Source organism: Lepus europaeus, chromosome 5 (assembly GCF_033115175.1).
Source record: "Lepus europaeus isolate LE1 chromosome 5, mLepTim1.pri, whole genome shotgun sequence".
NCBI lineage: Eukaryota > Metazoa > Chordata > Mammalia > Lagomorpha > Leporidae > Lepus > Lepus europaeus.
Genome location: NC_084831.1, coordinates 33,193,362 through 33,215,248, shown reverse-complemented (window position 1 = coordinate 33,215,248; position 21,887 = coordinate 33,193,362). Strand labels below are relative to the sequence as shown.

Here is a 21,887-nt window from a genome sequence, read left to right as displayed (position 1 = left end):
GCCCGTGTACTCCAAGAGCAGCAGGGAGCCTCTTCCCACCTGTGTGTCTCGGGGCGTAACTGTGTCTGTCTGTGCAGCCTGGGACACGGAGGTCCCAGCAGGTCCCAGTGCACACGCAGACTTTGTCGGTGCTGCCGTAGACACCCGGTCAGCCTCCCCTCTGGCAGCTGCTCCTCCCGGCCTCAAAAAGGGACCTGTGGATTGCAGCTCCGCAGGTCCACCCCTCTCTGCCGGGCACCTGGTCCGACCCCCACTGTCAGCCGGGCACCCGCACCAAAACTTGACCTGCCAGCCTCACTTCCTGCCGTTTGTACCCAGAGCTGTAATAGAGAATTGCGCCGAGGCTCCGCCGCTATCACTCCTAGAAAAAGCAGCTGCCGTGGGACGAGCAAATGATAGTGATTTCTCTTTCCAGGATGACAGGGTGCACTTCTGACCCTAGCTGACATTTTTCTAATGCTTTTTAGTATAGCATGCGATACATAGTTGTAAAGGTAAACAAAGCAGAAATGAGATCTCCTACAAACTTGGCACATGGCAGTACCTGGTGCCTATGACTCGGCCCTCCAGTTGTGGTGAAGAGACCCGGCCACCGAGCTCCGGCCAGGCAGGAGGCTTCTCCAGGGCCTGCTCACCTCCCTGTTCTGGGACTGTTTCCCATCTGGGAAACAAAGGAGTGAGTCTGGAAGAACACTGGAGAGAGGAGACTGTGTGCCTGCTTCAGGCTTGGCTGGACCCAGCCCCCGCTGAGAGCCTCTGGCCACTCCAGACCATTCTACCTTAAGGACAACCCAGAAGGGCCCAGCAGAGGGTGGACAGCCTGAGGCGCCATCCACACACGTGGGATTGTTTGAGGACGTGAAAATGCGGTGCTGGTGGAGGCCGTCCCGTGAAGGGGGAGCTGGGCTCGCAGGCCGACAGCCTCAGCTTCACAGTGGGAGAGCTGCCCGGGGGCTGCAGGAGCTGCTGGGAGACTGGGGGTCCCCAGGTGCTGGAGGTGTGCACGTCCATGGGAGGACAGGCATGGGGTCTGCCTAAGAGGGGCCCAGTCAGAGGGTGTGCGGGGCTCCTGTGCGTCTGAGGGTTTCAGGCACGTCCGAGCGTGAATGTGCTCCCCAGTCATCCTCACATTGGTTCTAAATTCACAGAGCTCCTTTGTACAGTTTAGTTGACATAGAAATCCACCCTGAGAAGCAACTCTCCAGAGCTCTGCCCCCACCCACTCCCCAGAAACCCTGAGTGCACTTTGAAAGGCACTGTTCTAGGACCTGCAGGCCCAGGTGGCTGGAAGCTGCGGCACGCTGCTCCACGTCCTGGAGTCTAAACAGGGGCCCAGCTCCTGGCTTCCTGCCTGCCCCTCACCCACCGTCTGCTCAGCAACAGGGTGCTAGCTGTGTTGTGTGGGCCCGAGCCCCATCATCCCAGGCTTACTGGGGATCAGGCACCTGCACTTGGCCACCCCCCATCCTGTGCACCTGTCACTACCAGCTCCCTGGAGTAAAGGCACCTGCTATTGTGAGAGCTGGGCTGGGTGTCAGATCCTGGCGGCTGCTGTCATCTCAATAGCTGAGCCTTGGAGCTGGTGTTTTCCTTATAGGAAAAATCCCAACAGTGGGACGGAGAAAGTCACTTCCAGGCAGCAAGCCTACCAAATGGACAAGGGCTTGCCGTGGCCGTGGGCGTCTTGGCAGGTGCGCCAAGAAGGCATCCCTGAGCCGCCTTCACCACAATGGGAGGTGCTCAAAACATCAGAGTCTCGAAACTCAGCTCCTGCAAATGCACCAGGGCCTGGATGAATGGCAACGGCCAAAGCCTTAGACCAAACCCACTGCGGCCTTCTCCTGCCGTCCACAGGCCCTCGCACGGTGTCTGCATTACTCTATCTCTTTGTTTTATGATCTTTGAAGGGCCCCGTTAGTCACACCTGAGACCAAGGTCAAAGTCTTCTTTTGCTTTATATTTCTGGCCCAGGCCCAGGCCCAGCCCCAGCCCCAGGCCCAGGCCAGGCCAGGCCCAAGTAAGTCCGGTTGAGTCAACAGGCAGAATGCTTCTCGCAGCTCATGTGCTGCAGGGAGCCAAGCACCCGTAGTGGGCTGGTGCCTGTGTGTGTGTGTCACTCCCGTGCCTGGAGGGGGGGCGTCAGGGCCCCCACCCTGGATGTTGTGCCACAGTGTAATTTCTGACCAAAGGAGAATCCGGGGTATGCTCAGAAGCCGTGGCGAACTTCCTCCGTGACCTCCGGCTCGGTGACTCCAGCTCATCTGTAACCTGTGTCCCCCTCCTTTTGACACCTGAGTATCTTCAGCAGGTGCACTGCTCAGCAGGCCGTGCCACAGCCATCCCTCCCTCTGTGGGTTTCACAGTGGGCACAGTGGGTCACTGGGGATGAACGAGCTGGCTCACCTTGGCTGGACCTCCCCAGGCCACAACAGCCGCTGGAAGTGGGCCTTCAGCTCAGTGCTCAGGAGGCAGGCTGCTCACAAGAGCGGGTCCCAAATGGGGCAGCGTACACTTGGCTGCTCAGTGTGATTAGCCCCAAGGAGCAGATCTGCCCAGAGATGGTAATAAAATTAGAAAACTGGCACACCTCCAGAATGTCCCCATTTGGAGGAGAGGCAAGAGTTTTACCATTAAATATTAATAATAGAAGAAAACCAGTCAATAATCTAAACGCAGAAGAGCCTCATAGAATCTCTGCTCAGGAAGGCAGCTCGGAGGCCTTTGCCTTCGCGCCCTCAGTTCAGAGACCGCTGTAGCGTGATGGGGCCTGAAGGTCGGACGTGCCCTTCGCTCACAGCCGTGTGACCTTGGGGAACGGACCGGGAGCCAGCTCGGCTCCAGACTGCAGCTACTGCTCATATTTTATTGATTTACACAGTGGTTTAAAGACAGAACTGCACAGCAGTTAAACACCTGCACGTCGTACCCAGGAGACCTGGGTTCAAATTCTAGCTCTGCTAACTAACTGTGTGACCTTGGGAAGGTTACTTAACCTCTTCATGACTTTGCTCTTGGGTACATGAGAATGGTCCCGGCCCCTGAGTATGGCCCCGTCCTGCAATTTTAATGAGGTAATGCATGTAAAGTAGAGCTCAGCTCCCAATGAGAGCCAGGGCGGATCTGCTGATGTTTTTAGTCTTTAAAAAAAAAAGTCTGGATTTGTGGCTTTCTTGGAACGCTGGGCTGGATGGGAGTAGCCACTGCCTCTGTGCAGAAGGGTTGTCCCTGCCTCTCAGTTCATCACAGTCCCCACTGCACCCCACCACAGACATCCTCTGCTTAGCTTGGTGGAGCTGCGTTGGGTCTTAGGAACACATCTATCTGTTCCTGTTTATTAGAATCACTGTAGAGCATTTCACGAACTGCGTATGTCCGTTCTGCAGCGCTGCGAGGAGGGTGGCCAGCTACTCCGCCTGAAGCCCCTTCTGCCTCTGTGCTGGGCACGGCTTGGGCACCTGTAGCACTCACTTCCCTTCCCCCTGCCTGTCTCCCCGCCTGTCCATCTGGCCTCCAGGTGAGCAGGGCTACTAACCGGGAGCTCACTCTCTTTCCGGGTAGCTCTGTTGCCAAGTCTGTCATACTCATAGTCCAGGAACAGCAGCCTCACCCGCCAGCTGGTGTCTCTTAATTCCCAGCACCACCCCCGCTTCTGGAACTTTGGGCCGTCTCGTGTGGGGTGCAGGGCTGAGTTCCTGTTCCAGATTTGGGAAAGGCACAACCCAAGGCACCCCGTGCTGGTTGTTTCCAGCCAGGCAGCTCCGTGTCACCAGCCGCCAGACGGGAAGCAGACCCCAAAGGAGGTCCTGCAGTGTGGCACTTGAGAGCAGGGGTCGGGCCCCAGCTTCACCGCTTACCAGACACCTTCGGGAAAGACGGAAGACCGCTCCCTGGGTCTCTTCTGTCAGATGAGGATAAGACACCCCTCCTGATCAGCGGGTTGTTTGAGGATCTTTTCCTTTGAGCTGAGATCAGAGTCACCCAGGAAGAGCCTGGCAGCCCCAGAGCCCCCTAGCAGCCTCCAGCCTCCCGGCAGGGGTTGGGAGGCCCCGTGGCTGCAGAGCCCCCTGCTGGGCAGCCTCTGGCAGTCTCAGCCTTGAACCTCAGGCAGTCAGGCTACCAGGTCTCTACGTCCCTCCCGCTGAGGCATTAGAAATCCACGAAAATAGCTCTTTTTCTTTTGAGAACAAAACCCAAGACTGTGTTCCAGGCTGCCTGACACCTCCCCTGACACCAGGGCAGTGAGCAGAGCATCTGGGAGAGGAGAAATTGCTCCCTGTCCTGGGCGCACCAGGCCTGTCAGCCTTGAGCTGTAGCCTTGGAGCAGGCAGGGGCTCAGCCACTAGTCCTCCTGGGTAAACAGCAGCCTGTGGCTTAGGAGGGGGGCCAGGACCTGGGAAGCAGGACCAGGCCCCCTCGGACCCCACCATGGTTGTCCAGTTTCTGGCCCTGGATCTTTCCTGGGCCTTCCTCTGCAGCTGTCAACACCCGGAGGTTCCACCCTGGGGCTGGCGGCCTTGCAGGAAGGGCTGGGTGGAGACCAATGCCACCCTTGTTTGTCTGCAATGTTACTAGTCCCTGGGAATCCTGGGAATCCTGGGAAAGGAAGTTGCTAAGGAAACCTTGGTCAGTCTCTAAAGGTATCTGCAGAGACAGGGTGCTGCTCAGTGGGAAGATGGCCGGCTGCGTGACCTTGGCCATGGGCCTTGAACTCTGAGCCTTGACTCCCTTTTGTGTAAAACAAGGACAAGGGTAAGAGTTGATGAGGGGACCGAGGGTTGCCAGACTTGTGACGGGGCTCTGTTCCGGCTGAGGACGGTGAGGAGCGATTGCTTCCCAGGAGGGAAATGACCTGCCTGAGGCCACACAGCAGCTTCCTTCCGGAACAGGACCCAGACCCAGGTCCCCCGCTGAGCTCTGCCCTTTGACAAGCAGTCGCATTCTTGTCGGAAAGCAAGAAATGTGCAGGCGCCCACAGCCCCTGGTCACACTCGTGCTCATGGACTGTGGGGTAGGAAAGGCCAGGCTGAGAGTCTGATGGTAGCAGCCCAGCCAAGAAGGCCTTGCCTCTGCTCTCGGATGCACCGCCAGCAGGTATTCACCGAGCCCTTGCTGGGCACTGGGGACTGGAGACCACGGGGACTGTACTTGTGGAAAGACCACTGCAGACCCCACAGCTTGGTGGGTACAGGTGAGACCCAACCCTCCAGCCAGAGGAGGGGACGGGAGGCCTCCGGAGGAAGGCACCCTAGGGAGCCGAGGAGCTGGTCAGACAGGAGAAGCAGGTGGTAACAGAGGTCAAGGGCTTTAAGTTTGGTTGGCGGGGAGTGCAGCAGGCTCAGGATCAGTGAGAACTGGTGAGTGTGAGCAGGGAGGAGGGGGGAGAGGCCCTGGGAGGGGACAGCACTGGGTGGGGCCTAGCTCAGGCAGGGCAGCACTGGGTGTATTTGGGGATGCTTCCCTGGTGTTTCGTGAGAAAGGATACAGTGATGTGGGACAGGATGGCGGCCTGGTCTCGTGGGGGCAGAGAGGTGGCATCCTTGGGGCACAGGTTGGATGCAACATTGATAGTTGGTGAGGAACTGAACGTGAAGAGTGAATAAAGTAGAGCCCCCGAACATGAAACCCAGCTGTCGGCTTGGCTGTGACCATGACACACAGGGGTGGGCGGGGCTGTGAGGTGCCAGGTGCTTGAAGGCTCCCCCTCCAGGCAGACGCTGGGAGGCAGTGAAGTCCGGCAAAGCAGCCCAAGCTGCAGAGAGGAGAAGCCGTCCACACACAGGCGTGGACGCCAGGAAAGGTGTGAGAGGAAGACTCAGGTTGGAGCCTGGGCGGTAGCATCACAGGGAAGGGCGTGCAAAAAAGAGCTTGGGGTGGGGGGAGTTGCTGCAGCCGCTGGTGCCTCTGGGGAGCAGGCAAGAAGGCAGAGAGACCACAGCAGTATCCTTTGCATTTAGCGACCTGTGACCTCGGCAAGGACAGTCAGTGGGCAGAGCTGGGTCACAGCAGGCTGGGAAGTGTGGATGGTGAGGGCATGTGGACAGCCCTCTCCACACTAGGCGGTACAGGGAAGCAGAGGGAGCCGGGCTGGAGAGGGCCTGGGCTCCAGGGCGGCTTTTGGGGTGGCTGGCCCCATGTCGGCAGCAAGGCAAGGTGCTGGGAGCAGGGAGGGGCGTAGTTGGCTTGCAATGACCCCTGGCTCCGTTATCATCTCACTTTTTATTCTCTGCGTATGGTCATGTTCCTCCCCAGAGATCTGCAGGTCCTCCCGTGGGCACTCCGCCGTGCCCTGGACACCTCTTCATGTCCTTCCCCTGAGTGGTGAGGTGTGTGAGTCTGCACACGGTGCCCTCGAACTGCCAGGCCGATGCCTCTGGACCTTTGCTCCTCCCTCATTCTGAGCCCTGCCCCATGCAGAGGCTGGAGTCCAGATACGGTGTCTCCTCCCCCTTCCCCTCCCCCTCCCCCTCTTCCCCTCCTTCTTCTCCTTCCTCCCACCCCCAACCATTCCCACAGCACCAGGGAAGGAGCCTCTTGGAGACTTTATTTTTTAAGAATTGTTTATTTATTTGAAAGGCAGAGTTACAGAAAGAGAAAGAGAGGCAGATATATAGAGAGAAAGGTCTTCTATCCACTGGTTCACTCCCCAAATGGCCACAATGGCGGGAGCTGTGCTGATTCAAAGCCAGGAACCTCCTCAGGGCCCCCCATGCCAGTGCAGGGGCCAAGGACCCGGGTCATCTTCCACTGCTTTCCCAGGCTATAGCAGAGAGCCAAATCAGAAGTGGAGCAGCCGGGACTCGAACTGGCACCCATATAGGATGCTGGCACTGCAGGTGGCAGCCTTACCCCCTACACCATAGCGCTGGTCCCAAACTCTTGGAGACTTTAAGACAACTTTGATCAAGCCCAACCTTAGTGTGGCATGCAAGACCATTGGTGTTCCCCCGTCCAGCCTCATCTCTCTCCATGGAACCCACCTGGCCTTTCAGCACTCCAGGTTCCCTACAACGGAGCTGACCTCCCACTTCTGTCTCCCAGACTCCTCCCTGGTGCCCCCCAGGGTTGAGGGACAAGGTGTCTACCTATGCCTCCCCCACATCCAGGCACCGCCCTTGAGGGCCGTCCCCAGATGGGATGCACAGGCGCTGTTTAAGTTTCCTATGGAAAAAGAAAAACAGGAGTCTGAGAATGCGCTGGGGCCTGTGGCCCAGGGGGCTTGAGCACAGAGGGCAGCCCAGTGGCCAAGGTAAAGGCCAAGGTGGCCGAGGGCCTGTGTGTGAGCAGCAGGGTGCAGGGAAGGCTGGCTCTGACAGGGAGCCCGCGACGTGGACCCGCTGGGCAGGGCGGGTGGGGGTTGCTGCCAGGGCCACAGAGCCTGCAGTAGCAAGAGAATAAGCCATTCCCACTGTGTCTTCTCCTAGCTGGGGTAGGGTGCCCTGCCTCCACTTGCTGTCCCGAGGACCGCGTCCCGGGGCGCACGGCAGGCGTGGGTGTGGAAACCTGGATGTGGCCGCTTCGGGGAGCCCGCAGCCAGTGGCTGGCCGGCAGTGGGCGTGGCCGAGCCGCAGGGCGCTCTTCCCAAGAACAGAGGGGGCTCATTCTCCCGCGGCCCCCATGGCCTCCAGCTCCTGCCGTTGAACACAAGGTGGCGCTTGCCTACATCAGGGAGGAGCTGCCGGACCCTTGCTAGTCATTGCCTGTAGCCGGGAAGAAAGGGTGGACTCAGTGTTTGAAACCCTCCTTCAGCCAAATCTAAGGCGACCAAAGGCAGGGTCCCCCTGTACCAGCGAACAGCAGTCCCCGTGCATGGCTGTTGTAGGGGTGCAATTGTGACAGGGTTTGTGAATGTGTGTATGTGTGAATGAGGTTGGGGTGGTAGTTCCAAGCCCCCCCCCCGGGACATCCCACCTCTCTGCTGTGAGCTGGTGGCCCCCGAGGCATAGGTGCCAACCCCACTTGGCAGGGCTGTGCTGTGGGTGTGGGGAAGACCAGCTCTGCACCTCCCTTCCCGGCACCGCACCTGTCAGGGAACCTAAGGCTTGAGCCACAAGCCTTTTTCTCCTGGACGCCCGCCAGGGAGGCCTCTCTCGGTCCCCATCTGGGGACTTGCACACTTAACAGCGTCAGACCAGCAAAGTGGCCTGGTAGTGAGGCTGGAGAGCCGTGGGACTCATGGGTGTCCTTTGGGTCTCACGGGCATCTGTGACCCAGCAGGAAGGGCAGCAGCCGGGGGGACCCATGGAAGCCGGCAGTGCCTCCTGGTGGAACCCTCGCGATGAGGAGAGGCTGCGGGAACCTGAGTCCCACAGAGCTGGGGACAGGGAGAAAGCACACTCAGAGTCCAGGGTTCCAAACGCTGAGGCCGGGGAGAGGACAGGGTCCCCCCACCTCTCATCACACGTGTGTGTGTGGCTGCCTTCCTGGAAGACTGCATGTGTGTGTATGCTGACACCCCGTGGAGGTGGACCAGCCTGGGCAGGCGGCTCCAGAGCTGCTTCGGTGGCTTCCAGGCTGGGGGATCTCGATGGGTCCCCCACCCTCTCTGAGCCCCTGCGTCTCGAGGGCCCTTCCTTTCGAGGTGACTGTGATGGAATCCGGGGCACCTGGTGGTTGGCAGCCCCTGGAGCTGCTGCTGTGATTGGCATGAGTCCCGTTGCTGCCGTGGCTAGTTAAACACTCTGTCACTCTGCTGGCCCACGGTGGCTGTTCTTGGTAGGCAGGACTGGAAAGGGAGCAAGAGGGAACTTGCGGCTTCGCTTCTCCCCGGCAGGAAGCTCCCTGCCTCTGGGGACAGACAGGGGGCAGTGGCGCAGGGGTCCATGGTGGATCCCCAGGGCGACTCGGTCCCTGCGGTCCGTGGGTAGCGCGTGCAGCCTCGGCGGTGGGGCCCTGCCTCCTGTCCTCCTTGTTTTTGCCCTTTACCATGCCGCCTGTCGCTCATAGGTACAAATCAAACGAAGAGTATGTGTATGTGCGAGGCCGCGGCCGAGGGAAGTATGTTTGTGAGGAGTGTGGAATTCGCTGCAAGAAGCCCAGCATGCTGAAGAAACACATCCGTACCCACACTGACGTCCGGCCCTATGTGTGCAAGCACTGTCACTTTGCTTTTAAAACCAAAGGTAAGAGACAGTCAGCCGGGGCGCTGCCCTGGCCGCCCACCGCGGGGCACTCCCCTCTGGGAGCCCCAGCACAGAGCTCAGGGGCCCAGACCTCTTTACCTGGGATCCCACCCCCACGTGGCACCCCCTGGCAGAGCAGCCGGCTCCAGACCAGGCAGTGGAACCCCAGGGCTGCCCCCAGCCCCTCCACCTGTGCGGCGGCGCTCGGGCACACGGCTCCGGAGTGCGTCTTCACCCCATCGCCCCTGCCTTCTGCATGTCTCCGTAGCCGTGTCTCTGCTGACCTGACCAACTCCAGCATCCGCACTCGTCACCACCACTCTTGCATTTGGAAATCCATTCCACTCAGAGCCACCTAACACGCTCGCATGCCCCCTTCTCATGCCCGCAGCCCGCCCCTACCTCCCACTCCCACCATGTCCGCGAGCTCTCAGCCGCTCAACACAGGCTCTCCCCATCCTGGACTGACAACCGGGGCACTCCTGTCCCCTAAGCCACACTCCACTGGAGGGTCAGGACAGGCTTTAGCAGTCACCAGTGAAAGAAAGGACCAGCCACCGAGAGCGTGCATACCCAGAGAGGTGTGGCGGATGACAGTGGCCACCTGGCCAGCTACAGCTTCCAAGATCCTGGGTGGACGAATGCACTGAGTCCATGCAATTCCAGGACCCAGCCTCCTCCTGCAGCCCAGGCGGGAGGGCTCTGCTGCCTGCTCACTGCTCACTGCCTCTCCGTAGCTGAGCAGACCCAGGCACCTCAGAAGAGGCATCGTAGCTTCGGTCTCCTGTGCTTTGCAGATTCTTGGGTCAGGGATTGGACATGGCTGGGCCTCCATGGGGTCCACAGGGGTCGTGTGGTTTCTGAGAAGACAGCACTCCAGGGAAGACTTGGGTTTGGCCTCTTGGTGACCTTCTTCTGCTAGCAATGCTGCTGCCGGTGATGGAGATGGGGCGGCTGCTCTGAGGAGGGCCCCAGTGGGGTTCCCCACCGTCCCAACTTCCTCCATCTGCTCCCGGCCTGGCCTGTCTGTTCTCTCGCTGCAAGGTCAGGGCCTGTCCACCACATGCCCTGGCCTGCAGCCTCCTCTCTGACCCCGGGAGCTGCACCCCTTGGCCCGCTGTGTCATCCTCAAGCTAAGCTCAGAATTGCCCAGCAAGGTTTTGCTTTGGCTGGAGGTGCCCACCTCCCACACCCTTCTCCTGCTCCTTTGCTCTCTTAGGACCTCATAAACAATGCCCCAGGGTGCAGCCAAGACACACCCCCCTGCCCTGGAGCCTGCCATATCCAGGGCAGCCCAGCTCAGCCTGGCCACAGCTCTGCTCCACGGGGTCCCTCCAGTCCTTTGGCAGCCAGCTGGGCTTTCAAGTCAGAGAGAGGTGGCAGTGATGGACTGGAGTGTCAGTGTCAGTCTTTGCCTCTGAAAGCCAAAAACTTCTCATCCGAGCTCCAGTGAAGGCCGAGAGTAAGGCCACAAGAACAGACGTGGCTGTCGGTGCTGGCCTCTAACTGGAGCCCCAGGCCCTCCCCTGTGGGCATCACTCCGTCATCTTCCTCTCTGTCCTGCACAAAGCTGCAGTTGGTGGCCTCCTGAGAGGTCGCAGCTGCTGGCCCCATCCCAGCCCGTGTCCAGGAGATGCCACTGTCCTGCCCTCCCATCAGGAAGCCGAGAGAGCCCACAGCCCAGGCACTGTGCCCCCGTGAGACCACAGCACGCGCTCTGGCTGGGTCCCCAGCACAGGCGGCCTCCCCCAGGGGCCACACCCACTGCTCCAGGTCCGAGAGGGGCTCGGGTGCCTGGCAGGAAGCCCCACAGCCCAGCCTTCCTCAAGAGCCATGCCAAGTCCATGAGCTGGGTCTCTGAGCCAGGCCAGCGCATCCGGAGTGCCCAGCAGAGGGGCTGCAGAGCCCCCGAGGGAAGGCTGCCCCCTTTCGCCTGGAAGGCTAGACCCCAGGGGTGCTGTGCCCAGTCAATGGCCAGGGAGCAGGTGGACCTCAAGCATTCCCAGGGCCACCAGCCAGGCACCTTCCAGAGCCAAACAGGGTGCCAATCGAGACTGCCACCAGAGAGGGAGCCTGTGGATGGCAACGGAGTGACTCAGAAGTCCCGGGCTCTCTGCGAGATGAGGAGTGGATACATCCAGGGCACAGCCCACGTGTCTCCCTGGGGCCCTGCTCCCTGGGCCCTGTCAGCTATCGGCTCCAAAAACACAAGCCTTCCCCCGCCCCAGGGCCATCTGCCCTGTTCAGGCCATGGCCACCCACCTCCCTCCCCTCTGAAGCCGAGCCTGATGCAAGCAGAGGCCAGGCCCAGTAGCTTTGGACCAGGCCCACCCACCGGATCCCCACGTCCTCCCGACATCACGGGGCTGCACCTGTGCCTGGGAAACCCTCCCTGTCTGTCTCTGTCTGCCTGTCTGTGTCTCGTCTCTGTGTCAGACGTCTCGTGGCGGCAGCTCAGGCCTCTGGGAGCTACCTGAGGAGGGTGCCACTGGGCAGCGGGCGGGGCCACGGGAGGCCCCCAGGATGCTCTGCGGAGGTTGGGGTCCCGGTTCCCCTCCTCAGATGGGTGCCAGAGGCCAGGGGGTGGCTGTGCCTGCTGTGTGCAGGCCCTTGGCACCGATCGCCGTAGGGGACAGAGATGGCAGCTGTGGGCAGGCCTCATGTCCAACAGGCAAGCAGGGGTGGGGGTGGACATTGGTCACAACCGGAAGAGGCAGACGGGGTCATCAGCAGATGCTCCTAGGGGAGGCTCTGCCTCTTCCAGACACCCAGCACTGTCCATCCTTCCCGCCAGGGCTGTGGGGATTTCAGTGGGGGCTGTGTTGACTGTGAGAAGCTACAGGAGCCATCTGGTATACCTCTCGGTGCACAGCCTAGGGGACAGGCCACAGAGGAGTGGTCTTAGAGGGAGTTGAGACAACACTCAGGGCTGCTAACCACAGTCACTCTGGGCTCCCCGGCTCCTTCCTGCACCCCCAGGGGTGGGAGCCACTCCCTGATACCTTCTAAGAGCCCCCAGGGCCCAGTTTGAAAGGAGGATGGATCCTTGCTCTGTGAGCATCGTCCTAGGGTCTGTCTCCTCCACACCCAGTGTGTGGGGGGCAGCGTCCCTGGGACTGTCACGGGGGCAGGGGTCTGCTCTCTGCTGGGTGCACTCTGCCACCTGGCTTCCATTAGCCTATCGAGCCCTCCTATGTGCCCCCACAGGTAGGTACAGCTTTGCAGTTGCAAAAAGATCACACAGCTAGCACGTGGCAGAGCCCAGGCTCCACACTCCTGACCCATCCACTTCTGTCCGCCGCCACCGGATAGAGCACAGCCCCTGAGTCCCGGGGCCTGGGTCTGGGTGGTGCTCTGCACTGGGTCAGTTGCCTCACTGTGTTGGTTAATGGGAGCCCTGCCTCACCCGGGACAGCCAGTGATCTTGCCTAATGATGTCATCAGCACCTGGGCCTGGAGTCAGATCTCCTGCAGGAGAAGGCCTTGACCTTGGGGGAGGTGGGGGGTGGGCAACTTCCATGGGCTGTGAGATTCCTCCCAGCACTTTGCTTCGTCATGAGAAAGACACCCCCTGCCCTGTGGCTATCGCACACCCTCTGTGTATGTGCTCAGCACCTGGCTTGCTGGAATAGGGCCCTACCCCTTCCTGGCAGAATGTGTGTGATGAGCTCCAACAGGCAGCAGGAGCAGGGTTCATAGTCCTCCGTGGCCTGGGGTAGTGGGGCGGGGGTGGTGCTGGTGCCAGACCCTCTCCACCAGGGCTGGGGAACCTTTGTTCTACCAAGGGCCTTGTGGATATCCATGACGTCACTCACGGGCCCTACAAAATGACCACTTGAAACGCAGCCTTCTGAAGATGCACTGAATCCCAAGTCCCACCTGCCGTTGCATGGCAGAGCCGGACCAGAGGACTCCGCAGGCTTCACAGGGCCTGGCCCGAGACGTCCCCTGCTCCTGCTCTGGACAGTTGGTGTCTCGGATCCAGGCAAGACCCCAGCTGCCTCTCCCCACCCTCGTTGGGAAGGATAAAGTCACAGAATGGACTAGAAGCCCCCGGCTTGCATGTGCCAGGGAATCCCAGCTTAAGGTTCCCCAGTAACCTCAGCAAAACCCCAAAGCTCCCTTAAAATTCTCAGAAAGACTTGGATGCAGCTTTTGTGTCCTCCCTGGCCTCGCTCTGTTCATCCACCCAGCCAGCACCCATCCCCCGTTAATCCCTCTCCCCCAGCCCCTCAGCCCATGGTTACTCTCCTACTCACTCAGCCCCCGTGGATCTTCTCACCCTAGCCCATCCTCCCGTTTGTCTGCTCTGTCCCCAACTCCTGACCTTCCACCCAGCTCTGCTACCCCCCGTCTGCCTGGAGCATTTATAGGTGCCGGGGCCAGCGGCCTGTCCACATCTCCACCCTCCTGGACAACTCCCCACCACCCCGTGAGCCCACTTCCCATCCATCTTTGCCTGCGTTTTCCTCATGAACCCGTCTGTCCCCCGGGTCTACCTCCTATCTGCTCTCCAGTGCCCCCTCTGTCTATCCCCTTCCTGTTCCCTCCTCACTCCCTATTTCCTGTCCAATTATCCAGCCATCCACCCCCCAGTCTCCACCCACCCATTCCAACTTACCAACCAGTAAGATGACTGAGGCCGAGTGCCTGCTGGGGAACTCAGGGTAGATCGTGTGAACAGCCCTCTGGAGAGAGGACGGCTCTCAGACCACCGTGAGCACACCCCAGCTTGGGCGTGTGCCCCTGGGCGGGCTGCGCTGCTCTGCCCTCCTGTCCAGAACACTGCGGTCTGCAGAGAGCTGTGCCTGTGAGAGGCTGTGCACTGGGGCGGGGCGCCTTGGGGTCGTCTCGGTTCCCCCGATTCCACAGAGCTGTGCCCATTCCTCCGGACCCAAAACTTGCAAGGGAGGCAGAGCCAGCCTCCCTTTCGAGGGCTTCACAGGCACAAAACAAGGCAGAGCCTCGCCTGGGCCATCTCTGGACCGCTACGCCGCTGTGTCTGCACCCTGGCCTGGAGTGACAAAGGCCCAGAAAGGGGACTTCCCCGAGGAAGCCAGGCTCGGCCCCCAGCCCTGTGGCTCCCGGCCCCTGGCCCGTTGATTCCCGCACGCTCGCCCTCTGCCCTGTCTCCATTCCTCATCCCAGACCTTAGCCCCTGCCCTGCGGGCTGCACAGAGGCGTGGCAGCCGGAGGGCCAAGCCGGCACCGCTCACCTGTGAGCGCCATCCCAGCATCTTCAAGGGCCCGTAACCCGGTATGAGGGGTGTCATCAGCCCCCAGGCCCAGATTTAAATCAGACACAGGAAAACCCCACCGCACTTGAGTGTTCTTCTCATTTCTTTTTGGTTCATCACTGAACAAGCATCTCACCTTCTCATCACTCTCAGCCCCACATCCACCCCTCCCCAGCTCCTGGGTTCCACCCTGCGCAGCAGCTGCGGCCGCATCCTGGCCCGAGCACCGGCAGAGGCTGCCGGGCCCCAGCCCAGTGTCTGCAGGTGGCAGGGCCTCGACTGGTCTCAGAAGCTGTGGGCTGCCAGCCAGCCCTGTCTCCGTGAGCCCTGGCCTGCAGCTGAGCCTGAGTCTGTTCTCGTTTCTTTCCAGGGAATCTGACTAAGCACATGAAGTCGAAAGCCCACAGCAAAAAGTGCCAAGAGACAGGGGTGCTGGAGGAGCTGGAAGCCGAAGAAGGTGACAATGGGTCCCCTCCCCACCGTCGCCCCTCCCGCCTCCTCCCAGCCCCCTCCCTTTCTGTGCCTCCCTCCCTCCTGTGCCCTCCAACCCATGCCCTCAACTCCAGTTTTCCCAGCTCCTGGGAGACAAAGGTTAGATCCCAGAAAGATCAGCCCACTCCCCACGCATGCATCGTAGCTGCTGTGCAGCCGCGGCTGGCATGCGTTGCCGTCCACCCTGCAGGTGCAACACCTGCACCCCAAGGAGCTCAGTGAATGCTTACTGAACACGGGCTCGCGTGAATCATTCCTGTCCACATGGTAGAGCACCTGTTTTGTCGTAACCACGTGCCCTGGGTTAGACCCCCCCAACCCTCCCACTGATGCCGTGGGGGACTTTCTCAGGAGCTCCACGCCCACACGCTGACTCTGCCACAGGCCTGATCTGTAGGCCTTTTGGAGCTGGAGTTTTCCAGAAAGCCACAGCCCCACCTGGTAGCCCCTTGCTGCCTCCCAGCCCCGTGTCACTCACACCTGGGCCCTGGCCCTTCATTGCTAGGGAGCATGTTAGAGCCAACCTCTGAGGAGAGAGCACAGGGGAGTCAGCATCCCGGCAGGAGCCAGAGGGGCTTCGGCAGGTGCATGGGCAGACCCTCCAACAGGTGAGGCTGGAGCCACTGTTTGGACCACAGAGTCCCTGAGATCAGTCTCAGAGCTTTGAGTGACAGAGAGCAGTGTGTGTGTCATGTGCTGGCATTGTTCTCACGTGGGGGTGCATCTGCAGTCTTGCAAAAGAGATACACACCTCCTTTTAGGTAGGAGAAATCACCTCTCTATGAACTTGGCTGTTCTCTCCAAAGCCAGACCATGGTTGGGGGAGGGGAGCAAGGCATCTCAGGCCGTGTGCAGGGCGAGGAACCTGTGTGGCCCCATTTTCAGTTGAGGAAAGGGAAGCTTAGACAGGTAAACAGGCCCCCAAGGCCGCAGGAAGACACTGGCTCCACACCACACCCTGGCCAGCCCGGAGCCCTCCCTCAGAGTCCCTCTCCCAGCAGGACAAGCCAGCAAGGTTGTGGGATCCCAGAGCGAGGGTGAAATACACATATTCATGGGGGAGGCATCTCCACTCACTGGGCCACCGCTCTGTTCTGGGCCAGAGATTCTGCAGGGAATCCAACTCAGCCCATCAGCCGGTCTGAAGGGGAGCCAGGCGGCGGACCAGTGAGGAACCAGGACGGGGACCGTGGAGGCAGAGAGAGGGAGAACAGTAGCCAAAGAGCCAGGCGAGGGCCGCCGTGCTGTCAGGCAGCGAGTGGTCTGAGCAGCGAACCTGAGCGAGGCAGCAGGCAGGTGGCCGTGGCTGGAGCCGGCTGAACAGATCAGAGCGAGCTAGGGCCCTACAGGTCACAGTATGCGGGGGAACGGCCGGCAGGGGGCGCACGGGAGACAGCGGTCCCGGCCGAGCCTGCAGAGACACGGAGCAGGTGGGCTCCGTGCGGCGCAGAGGCGCGGTCAGATTCCTCCCACCGACTAGAGTCAGCCTCGGGCTTCGCCGACTCATCCGCTGGGGGAAGCGAGGAGCGAGAGAAGGTAGCTGCGAGGACGGGCATTGGGACTTGGCGTCTCTGGAACTCCAAGGGGCCAGAAGGCAGGGAGGGCTCGGAGGACCGGCGGCCTCCCGCCTGGAGGCGATGCGCTTGGGCGCCAGCGCCCCCGTGTGGCGCGCCCGGGAGGCTGCGTCCAGCCGCGTGCTTCCCCCGCCTTCCCCGAAACCCATCGCAGCTTTGCTGAGAGCAGGCCTGGATCCCATCCGGGGCCCAGCAGCCGCAGGAGGGGCGCCGGGAATGGGTCCCCTAGCCAGAGGAGCCCTCTGGGGCCCTGCAGGAAGCTGGAAGTGGAAGGCTTGGCAAAGCTGCCCTGAGCTGGGGACCTCTGACCTCCACCACTCTTGTGCTGCGTGCCCGGGGCGGGGCTCAGCTTCCTCACCGGGAAAGATGTTCCAGAGCCTCCCTGCTGGGCAACAGGAGGTGCTGGCCCCACCGCCCCCTCCCTAGCAGCCCCACACCTCTGACCCGCAGCCCCAAGCCTGGCCTCCGTCACCTGCTGTGAGTTGGTGTGGGGACCATGGTGCTCCCCACGAGCCAGACTCTCCTGGTCACAGCAGCTTCCGGAAGTTGTCTTCGTACTGTTACCCCGTGTCACAGAAGAGGCCCGGGACACAGGGAGAAGTTATCCACCGTCACCCAGCGGGGAGGTGGTACAGCCGGGCTTTAACCCCTGACTACCGCCTGCTTCTCCGTGCATGAAGCAGTTTTATTAACTGTCAGTGTGACAGTGCAGACTGTAAACCTTGGCTCTGGCCCCGCCAGGAGCTGGCTGGACGACCCTCCTGTGCCTGGGTTTCACCACCGGTCAGTGGTCCCCACAGCTCAGGTACTCCTGGGACTGAGGGAGGCTCCCACCAGTGTCCCGGGCAAGGGAGGCCAGCGGCTGGGGCAAAACCACACTTCTGTGCATGCCCATCCTTACTCCCAGCCCAGCCCCCGTCCCCTTCGGGTCTCTCTATCCTCAGCTCCCAGCTGCCCGGAGTCCCTGCCCAGAGCCTCTAGGCCCTCCGCCTGCCTCCCAGTGCCTGCTCCCATCCCACGGCTTTTGGCTGTGTCCTACTGATCACCCACTTTTGTCCATGTCCAGAATCTGATAGCTGCCCTGGCGTTGCCGGACTTTCTGGCCCCGAGGCAGCTGGGTGTGCCGGAGAGCTGGATAAGCGTCTCTGTCCGGCGCCCCTGGCCCACAGTGGGGCAACGCTGGCCTGTGTGAGGCTCAGCCCTCACTTTGCAAGTGGTAAACACCAGGCCACAACAGCCCAGCCATGGGCCAGCCAGCTCCGAGCCCCTGGGAGCCTGCCGGCGGGGGGGGGGGGGGGCCACACATCAGCAAAACGGTCCCTGGCATCCCGCATGGTGCCCATTCTGGAGATACCCAAACTGGACTCCTGCCATGTGAGAGCTCCCCTGGCCGGTCGGGTCTACCCCGCGAGAAGGCTAGTATTTCCGAGTCAACCTTCCACCCCCAGCTGGGAGCAGTGTTCCCTCTGGTCGGGAGTACAGCTGGGGTGGGCCCTGCCCTGCAGCCTGAGGCTGGCTTAGCCCAGCCACCCACGGAGGCCAGAGTCTGCCACTGCCAGATGCCGGCGTGCCAGCCAGCGGTGGCCTGGTCACAGCGGCAGATGTGCGTTTAAACCCGCCGTGGCCCTGTGCCGCCAGTTGGGCCGGGATGGCCGCTCGGTCCTGGAGGCATAGGGCGCATCATTTAAGTGCTCACACTGGTGGTTGGTTGGGCACTTGCTGTGTGCTAGGCCTGCATTCGCCTCTAGAGAGGCCCGTGAGAGAACGCCATCCCATTCGTTTGACAAAGGGAGAGACCGAGGCACAGCACAACAATACAGCGTGGACGAGGGGCCTGGGGAATGGGCAGCCAACACGGAGATGCTAGCGGAGTTGGTGGTGGCGTTTCACTGGGGTTCAGTGCCAGCCCTACTACTCCCTAGCTTGGGCCAGTTACTTAATCGCTTAGCTCAATTTTCCCATCTGTAACACGTGGAGAATAGGCCAACTGCCCGGGGTTCCTTGAGGACCACATGAATTCACAACCCCAAAGCCTACAGAACAAGCCTTGTGCTCCGCAGACCCCGGGTCGATGGTGCTCACTATGGTCACAGCGCAGCCGGTATGTGTTCCGATGCCTGGTCGACCCCAGCCATGGCTCTTCTGCCCAGCTGACCATGGAGGACCCTGGCGTTTAGGGAGGAGCAGCCATGGGGCCAGCGTGGCCTTGGCCTGACCGTGACCTCCTGTCCCGTGTCCTCCCCTCAGGAACCAGTGACGACCTGTTCCAGGACCCGGAAGGGCGCCAGGGCTCAGAGGCGGTAGAGGAACACCAGTTTTCAGACCTGGAGGGCTCGGATTCCGACTCGGACCTGGACGACGAAGAGGACGAGGACGAGGAGGAGAGCCAGGACGAGGCGCCCGGGCCGTCCGCAGAGGCTGCCCCGCCCAGCCGGCCAGACTCCTCCCCGCTCCCCAGCCCTCAGCCCTCAGGTGCCAGCGCCGAGCTGCAGGCCGCGCCAGGCGGCTCCGTCTCGGAAGCTGAGCGCCCGACAGCCAGGACCTGCTGCTCCTGCAGCCAGAACACCCTGTGCCTCCCCCCGCCGGGACCGGCCCCCGCAGGCCCCGTGGAGAAGGACGCAGGCCCAGCCCCGAGCTCCAAGGCTGCATCGCCCCGACGGCCGTGGTCCCCAAGCCGAGAACCAGGCAGCCGCCCACCGCTGGCCCGCAAACACTCACTAACCAAAAACAACTCGTCTCCGCAGCGACGCTCACCGGCCCGGGAGGCCCCGGCCCCAGCCTCGAGCCCACCTGGCCTCCAAACGGGCCCGCGAAGAGACACGGGCCCCCTCCCCTGCGGGTCTCCACGACTCCAGCTGTCTCCTCTCACCTTCCATCCCCTGGGAAGAGAACCAACCCCTCGCGCACACCTGCCCCCCGAACTTGAGGGCACCCCAGGCCCGGGCCCCCTCCGACACTCACCCACCAGGAGATGGTCTCCGGGCCAGGCAGCGTCCCCACCACAGCCGGTGCTGCCAGGGGAGTGGGCCTTGGCTGGGCCGGGCAGCCCCTCAGCGGGTGAGCATGGCCCAGGCTCGAGGCCGGCCCCGCGGGTTCTCCTTCCGCCCGCGCCTCTACCTCACAAGCTCCTCGGCAGAAGCTCCGAGACCTGCGCCTCCACCTGGGTGAGTCCCAGCCTGCCTCCGCCTCCCCCTTCCGGTGGCTGGGGGGTTGGTGTGTTCTGAGCTGTCCCACGGGAGCCACACCGCTGCAGCCGTCCAGGCGTTCCGTGGGGTTCGGCAGACAGCTCTGGGCACCGACTGGGCCCAGCGTCCCACCGGGTGCCGTGACCAACTGGTCGGTTCACCTTCCCTGTAGCCTCCCGGAGATCATGGGCTCTGGGGGCCTCTACCTGCGGCCTGGCCGCTAGTATAAACGCTTCTACAGTCCCTGCCCCCCACACGCAGTCTGCGAGCACAGAGCAGAGTGTCCTCAAAGTCACCCCAGCCCCAGCACTGCTGTCCCTATGCCCCCAGTGACCCCACAGGCATCACCATGGCCACACCACCTCTTGCCATTGATGTGGTCCCACCCACCAGCCTCACCAGTGCTGCCACAGCCTCACCACCCTGAGGTCCTGCCATCTCTGTGCGCCTGTGCACATGTGCGTGCACACACACACACACACACTGCAGCCAGCTTCCCTAGACCTGACCCCTTTTCCCAGGGACAGGGCACCATCACTCCTGGAGGGGCACTGGTGTGGCAACCGAGCCTTGGTTGTCATTGTGGCTTCCCATTAAGATTCCTGCTGGTGGGAGAAGGTTGGGAGCCTTGGGTGGGAAGGCGCCCAAGGGCAAAGTTGGAGCAGGGCCATCAGAGGAACGGAAAGGACGGACCAGGGTCGGGGGGGGGGGGGGCTTGTCTAAGAAGCCCCTCCCACAAAGACAGATGTGTTGCCCCAAGGTCTGAGACCACGGGGCCAGAGGACGCCCCCAGTCGCCGGACAGCTGGGAATGGCCCACTGGATGGTGTCCCGGGCAGGCAGTCAGGAATGCAGGTTCCGGTCCCCGCTCAGCACCCAGATCCTGGTGCAGCCCCGCCCCCCGCCTCCCACACTCAGCACACCATCCTGGCCTCACCCTGTCTTGTTTTCTGACCCCAGCAGAAGGCCGAGCCCCGAAGTCCGTCCTGCTCACCTGGCCCTGCTCACCCCTTCTGCTCCCGACCCTTCTCTGCCTCCCACGACTTCCGCGGCCACGTCCCAGCCCGGACGGAGGAGAACATCTTCAGCCACCTGCCGCTGCACTCCCAGCACCTGACCCGCGCCCCGTGCCCCTTGATCCCCATTGGGGGGATCCAGATGGTGCAGGCCCGGCCGGGGCCCACGGTGGCCTGGGTCAGCGGCTTCTCAGGGGGTGGCAGCGACCTGACAGGGGCCCGGGAGGCCCAGGAGCGAAGCCGCTGGAGTCCCACCGAGAGCTCGCCGGCCTCCGTGTCCCCCGTGGCTAAGGTCTCCAAGTTCACCCTCTCCTCGGAGCTGGAGGGCAGGGAGGACCCCAGGGAGAGGGAGAGAGAACGGACAGGCGGGGGCCTGGGCAGACCTCCAGACTGGGAGCCCCAGGGGGCCGAGGCACCCCCAGAGCCCACGCCCAGGCACAGCTCCCACACCCCACCCGAGGCTTCATCCCAGCCACCCCAGGGCCACTGGGCAGCACTGTCCCGGAGCCCCCGCTTGGAGTCACCACGCGCACCGGCCAAGCCCAAGGACCCAGCCACCCCGCCACTGGACCGCAGCAGCTCCATGGGCTGCCTGGCCGAGGCCTCCGCTTGCTCCCCAGCTCGGAGGAGGAGGAACCTCTCCGGGGAACCCAGGACCAGGCAGGGCTCCCCCGAGCCCTCAGGAAGTGGGGAGCCCAGGGCGCCTCCACCACAGCCCGAGGACAGGGGCCCGCCGAGCCCTTAGTCTCTGTGTGGCCGCCCCAGCGTGCGGCTCCCAGCGGCAGGCAACGGATCTCTGCAGCCAGCCCCTCGACTCACGGCGCCCACCGTCCCTCTGCCCTGACTGTCCGTCCATCTGTCCATCCGTCCGTGCTGCTTCTGCCCGCGAGCCCGTCTGTCCTACCTTCCCATGTCTGCAGTTACCTGTGCCTTTTCTACACCTTTTGTTGCTTGAAAGGAAACAAAACCAATCACACACATGCATAGACCCCACCCACCCACCCACGAGGCGTCCGGGGCCGAGAAGGATTTGTGCTGTAACGGGAGGCGCCTCCTGACCCCCGCCCCTCGCCCGAGCTGGCCAGGCGCGGACCCTGCTGAGGGCAAGGGGGTGCCCCGAGGGAGAGGAGGAAAAGGAAACTTTTTTAAAATGCGTGATTAAATGCAGAAGCAAGCAAGCACTGCTGTGTGCAGACGTTCCTGGTCCTGTTCACTGCCGCTCTGTCCCCGCCCCACCCCGCACTCCGCAAGCAGGCCTGGAAAAC

General features: G+C 62.0%; 1 protein-coding gene across 4 annotated transcripts in view; it reads left to right on the top strand.

The window, feature by feature from the left end:
• Nucleotides 1-21,614, top strand: part of HIVEP3 (HIVEP zinc finger 3) — a 488,676-nt gene extending 467,062 nt beyond the window's left edge. For 3 of the 4 annotated variants that reach the window (XM_062191077.1, XM_062191078.1, XM_062191079.1), the window contains exons 7-10: nucleotides 8,944-9,119; nucleotides 14,727-14,813; nucleotides 18,670-19,586; nucleotides 20,567-21,614. In XM_062191077.1, the coding sequence (XP_062047061.1) occupies nucleotides 8,944-9,119; nucleotides 14,727-14,813; nucleotides 18,670-19,586; nucleotides 20,567-21,367 (1,981 nt within the window). In that variant the 3' untranslated portion in view covers nucleotides 21,368-21,614. The remainder of the gene's footprint in view (nucleotides 1-8,943; nucleotides 9,120-14,726; nucleotides 14,814-18,669; nucleotides 19,587-20,566) is intronic. The other variant, XM_062191080.1, reaches the window with a different exon arrangement.
• Nucleotides 21,615-21,887: the final 273 nt, after the last annotated feature.